The 5,932-nt window shown below is 39.3% G+C and overlaps 1 protein-coding gene across 1 annotated transcript; it reads right to left on the reverse strand.

The window, feature by feature from the left end:
* Positions 1-683: 683 nt before the first annotated feature.
* On the reverse strand, positions 684-4,029 carry MKKS (McKusick-Kaufman syndrome). Its single transcript, XM_010136091.1, has 4 exons — positions 3,039-4,029; positions 2,370-2,545; positions 1,579-1,689; positions 684-1,124 (listed from the first exon to the last, which is right to left on the reverse strand). Exons 1-4 carry the CDS (start codon positions 4,027-4,029, stop codon positions 684-686), a joined length of 1,719 nt encoding a protein of 572 aa, XP_010134393.1.
* Positions 4,030-5,932: the final 1,903 nt, after the last annotated feature.

The raw sequence follows: 5,932 nt of genomic DNA on the forward strand, positions 1-5,932 counted from the left end.
GTTTTTTCTTTTTTCAAGTCTTCCATTACCTACCTGCTACCTTAAGATCTCCAAGTTATTTCAAGAGCTTGTTAAATAAGTTACATGTACGAATTAAAATCTTCCAGCCACTTCGAAACAGAAATTGCATATAATATATGGCGACAAGATCTTCTGAACAAAATCTGAAAACAAGCAGCTCACGATACCTGCTAAGGAAAGCTGCCTTTTTTACCTACAAAATTAAAAATACCAGCAATAAAGTTCTGCTGCAAAGTCTGTTTGAGTGTGTAAGGTTTTTGCTAGGACTACATAAATTCTAATCTGTAACGTGTGTTCTCAGCAAGGGAATCCATTTTTCCCATTCCTTTGAAGATCCCACAGAGCTAACAAACACCCTAAACTCTGCTTAATGCAGAGGGAATATCAAAGTGTCATTTGCTCTTTTGAATATGCTGATTTGAATATTAAGTCATGTTACCATGACTCACTGTATATTTCGCTAATCATTTAACAGTTCCCAACAAAACGTTGAACGTTTGAAAATGCTTGAGGGCACTAAACAATCAGGCGGCCAATTGTTTGATTTACAGTTTCTGTCTGTTGTCCGCATTCTCACCATTTAAAGGATCTTAACGTGCTATGTATCAGTCTGCTTTTAATCAAGTATCATGCTGTGCAACACAATTCACATAACATCAGAGCTAATTTTGATCTTCAATGACATACGTGAGATCCAAGATCAGATTGGCTGTCTCCAGAGCTACTTGTAGGCCACTACACTTCGCTGCGAAACAGTCCAGTGCCAGAAAGCCAGCAGCCTTTGCTGAGGGCTCTTTAGGGCAGCCCTGTGTAATAGGAGAGCCAAACTGGTCTTGCAAAAGCCTCCAGCTAAGATCCTCAGTGTTACCAGTAATCCCACAGCCACATTTTGAAACTAAATCTGACCAATTACAGACAGAGGGAAAACCTGACTGAACAAACCAACAGTGTCCGTAAACGGTATCTGTAAGAATTTCTCCATCATCATGGTTCAGAGAGCAAGCTACGGACTCCAGGGAACGGCAAAAACCGTCAGCAACCAGGTGGTACTGCGCCCGAGAACAATCTAGAGCTTCAAAACTGCTGGTGGACAGACTACGGCTCTAAAACAACAAAAGCAGGAAACAGAACATTAGAACACTGGTTCAGAGAAATAGTTTTAATCAAACATGTCATAATGGTTTTTCTTTAAAACAGATGGCTCAGTCCTAACTAAAACTGTTCATGTGATGATTATTCCACAATATGAAACATTTCTAGACAAGCCGAGTTCTGCACAATTCTTTCAATATAAAAATACTACACACTTGAAACATTTAAAAACCCAAGCACTTACTCTAACAGATACCTAAAGAAGGATCGAAAAGTACAAAAACAGTATTAACAAGAACGAAAGATGTAATTAGCACTGAAGGCTTCAAATAGACCCTTTGTTTTAGATTAATAGTTAGCAAAAATGCAGCATTTTTCTGGAATTGTTTTAACTGTAGCAGTTTTTCCACATATATTGTTCCCTCGGTATCTTAAGCAGCTTTAAAGAAGCCTTGTTTTACATACCTTGTGTCTTATGTATGAAGCCAGGTGAGTCTCTGTACAGCCACCTCCTAATAATGCCAAAGGTTCCTTGATCGTTAACTGTAACACATGTTCTGCAGTTTCACAGGCCCGCTGAAAACCACATGAATTTGTCGTTAGACACACTGTGATTTACAGGATTTGGCCCCACTGAAAAAACTACCGCAGTAAAGTTTTCAGTAGTTCCTGGTACAGACTTCATAAACTTCAATTATGTGTGGCTATAAAGCTGCTTAATGAGAAACTGTCTTTATTCATCCACCCTCAGAAACAAAAGCAGAAACAAAAAAAGCTGTGTCTTATTGCTTCTCCCTGCAAAACAGGGTTATATATAAAAAGTCAATCTGTATCAATGACATTTCTAGTGCAAATGTTCAATGCAAAACTGTGCCTGACTACTATGGCAGGCATTGCTGCTGGCCTTCTGCTAGGCAGGTTTTTCTTTATACTCTCATAGACCAAGTAATGAGAATGAAAATGGTTATCCAGCACTAGCCTCAAGAACAGGTGAGCAACAATTCTGCCTCTTGACAACCTCCCGTATTAAACAGAGGCATTAAATAAACATGAGCACTTCAAAGATCCTGAAATTCTGGAAACAGGGTCATTCCTGAATTGCTTTCTTGAAATTATACACCTAAACATTAACTAATCTCCATTTATGTACTGGGAAAAAAAAGAAAATCACTTTTCTAAACTCCCTGGATCTTTCTCATTACTTTATCCGCTAAACCCACAACTTTTCAAGAAAGATTTTGTGAAAATTTGCATACCTTCAATTCATCCCATGCTGTTTCGTTCCTGTTACAGAGCACCAAGCTGCAGACGACTGCGTCGTTTGGTATTAGATGCACAAAATGTTTGGAAGTAAAACTCTTAACGCACACATCTTTCAAACTGCCATAGCAACTAGGAGACAACCAACGTGCGGAAGCTATCGGCTTTGACCCTGTTCAAATGAGAAGAGCAGAGGGTGGGAGGTATTACTGGCATCAGAACAGCTTTCTGTTGCTGTTCACAAAGCATCAACTTTTTTCCTCTTAGCTTTTAAAATTATATACGTATTCTTTTAAACTTAACATTTCAAAAGAAATCAACGTCTTTAAAGTGCAAGACTTAGTGATAGTTTACAATAAAAAAGTAACTGTTTTATCATAAGAGTTTGAAAATAGTCCACAATTGCAAATAGTTACTGTAACTGGAAATTCTTTATGCAGCAGTCAGTGCTCACACACGCAGGGTGTCATCAGTAGAGCCTGCAAAAGACCCATCTCACCTAAAAACTGGTGTTTAGACTAGAAAAGAACAACTCTGCTCAACTGTTAAGGTAGGATATGGAAAGAGCTGGAAGCCCTACTCTGCAGTAACACCTACGTAGGTCGGTTTTCATCACGAGATGAACATTAAAGACAATAGTTTAGCACAGAAGACTCACTTGTTACCTGTCATCCGACTCAGGGGTTCCATCAGAGACAGCCCAGCTCTGTCCACAGCCATGACATGGTTCTCCTGCAGGTACTGTTTCAGGCACGGGTGGATAACTTTCTGGCACACTACAAGGCCGACCTCATCATTAACCAGCTGCTTTCCTACACTGAGCAACTGATTCAGCTCTGACACTTCTAGAGAAGTTCCCCGACAGACTGTTATAGTTCCTTCTCCAGCACTGCAGCAGTCCCCTGACATGGACACACAGAAAAGCGCTACCTTGATCATGTTTGAACAAGCTCTTTTGACAGTAAGTGGGTTTGCCAATTGCATTTCAGGAGTTTCTATAAGCAGTCCAGGAAGAACTGTAGAATCCACAACCCGTCGACCCTTCAAAGGTACTATCACACACTTTCCTAAAGCAGCATTGGTCTCAACAGGACATGGAATGGTAAACATGAAAGCCTTTAAGATCAGCACAGTGAGGTGATCAACTTCTGTTTTATTAAGCATGCAGGCAGGTTTGCTTGTTAACACGCTGCGTACCAAACAAAGGAGAGTCTCCACACTGCTAAAATCCACAGACACTCGGCAGCCGCAGGCCTCAGATCTGAGGTAGTCCACACACAGGCTCAGAAGATGTTTGGTTATTTTAACAACAGTGCAAGGTGCGATACTCAGGCTTTTAAAGTTTTCAATGAAGCCACAGCAAAGAATGGCGGTAAATAAGCCACAGTCACTGAAGCGGGACACATGGTTCTGCACAGAGGCCGTCAAAACACTTAACACAGAATGGCTGACAGAAAGGCGACCGAGCAGAGCTGAAGATTGTGAGGTGGTACAAACATAGCCTCCCTCACCATTGTGGAGCTGTTTGAGCCTACCAGCAGGACCATAGCAAGACTTGAATACTCTGCTCAGCAGAGACAGTGACTGGCTAACTCTATCTTTAGTTAAAGGCTCACTAACAAATAATGGAGGCTTTTTAGCTTCAAGACGAGACATTTTCCAAGATTTTAATTCTGGCCAGCAAATCACATTTCATTTTTACTTAGGTCTATAATTCACAGCACTTTCAAGATTTAAAGAAGTATGTTTTCTTTCTAAGTATTATTATTTTAAATGTGAAACAGTACATAGAGTATGAGAACACTCCTGTGACTGCTCATGATCTCTCTCAAAATGAGGCTTAACTCCTGTTGTGAAATGGATCCACAATGACAGCAATAAGCAGGTTCATTCATTACGATCTTTTTTAGATTCTGAATGTGATCGAGCAGATTTTTTTGCAACAAAGTTCACAAGCATGCTTCCAAAATGGACACCTATCAGTGACAGTCCTGCCACAAGCAGAAAGTTCCTTCTACTCCAGCCAGCCTTCTTCATCTCTTCTTCTGGCAACACTCACAGAGGAAAAGCTTCAAAGCTAATGACGTCTACAATAAAAAACATAAAAGGTATTAGGAAAATCTTATGACAACACTGAACGGCCTGAACTGCTAATTTATTTTTCATAAAATACTCACATAAGGACAAACAGCAAACTTTTAAATTTTTGATTGAGAAAAGCTATTAATATTATATATAATACAAGCACATAGTACAGAAATCACACGTGTTCGTTCATAACTTCAGGTCTGATCACCAGTTTATAAACTGTTTTCCCTGTAGGTCTATAAACAACAGGCCACTATGAACTTCACTGAATTGTATGAAAGTGCAGAACTATCGTGCAGTTTAACTGCTTTTACTCAAAGAGTAAAAGAACTAAGCAAGTGCTGCCCAGCCCTGCTTGCCAGGCAACCACTTCAGAAGCAAAAGCTTTCGAGTGTTCACAGAGTTTTACGAATCTCTGCTCTGAAAGGCTGGTTTCTTACTTTAAGGGGCCTAACACACAATTTTCTATCAGTTCTTGAACCTTTCAGAACTTAAAGGGATATCTGTTTACATTTCTGTGTAATCACTACAGTTTTTAGACTTCTCTCATATTTAGTTTTCTATTATAATTACCGTCCCCACTAACACCTCAGAGCCTGTTACTACACACAGCCACAATTATTTCTGGGCAGTTTTGAACCTGAAAGGACACTGCTGCAGAGCCAGACAAGGAGTTTGACTGTTGCCTTTGAGTTACCAGAGTTCGTTTTTAAGTACTTTAAGACCTGTAGTTCCACCACTTAATTGATCTTATCACACACGACTGAGCAGTAGTTTTTGAGCTGCATGATGCAGTTTTTGGGTCCATGTAATTACCAGATTAATTCAGCTGCAGAAAAAAAAAAACAAAACTCTGGAAGGCTAAAGGTAGAACAGCAAGACTTTTAGAAATTTCTCATTTAATTGACCCATCTGCTGCCTCACAAATACAGATACAACTAATTAGGCAACTTACCCACAATATACAGCACTAATGCTATTCTTCTTTATTTTTGTGATCACTTTGCATCACATATGCCACAATCCCAGGTTCTGGAACAAAGTCCTCTGTCTTCACTTGGAAAATAGGACTGGACTTGATTTGAAACCACCCCCAGTGCACCAGCCCAAGGCTAGTTCCCATAACAATCAGAACTTTGTAGTCCTTCCACAAGGTTTTAAGTCCCATTGCAAACAGGCATCTACCTAGATAAAGAAAATTTATTATTTCAAATATATTCTAGAAACCCTTTTTTAACTCTCTAATAGCAGCACAGAACAGATGAATGTTAATATCCTTAATTACAGTGCAGATGATTAAAACACAAAATGACACAAGAAAGTTTTACTTTGTGCACTTAGAGCTATAAAAATAACCTCAATTCAGACAACTTGAAGTGTTAATTACTACATTTCCTTCAAGGTTTAGAACACTAAAGCTCAAAGCTTTGTTACTTTGTTACATTTATGTAATTACAAATGTTACTGCTTC

The sequence above is a fragment of the Buceros rhinoceros genome, unplaced genomic scaffold, assembly GCF_000710305.1.
Source record: "Buceros rhinoceros silvestris isolate BGI_N320 unplaced genomic scaffold, ASM71030v1 scaffold32905, whole genome shotgun sequence".
Lineage (NCBI taxonomy): Eukaryota > Metazoa > Chordata > Aves > Bucerotiformes > Bucerotidae > Buceros > Buceros rhinoceros.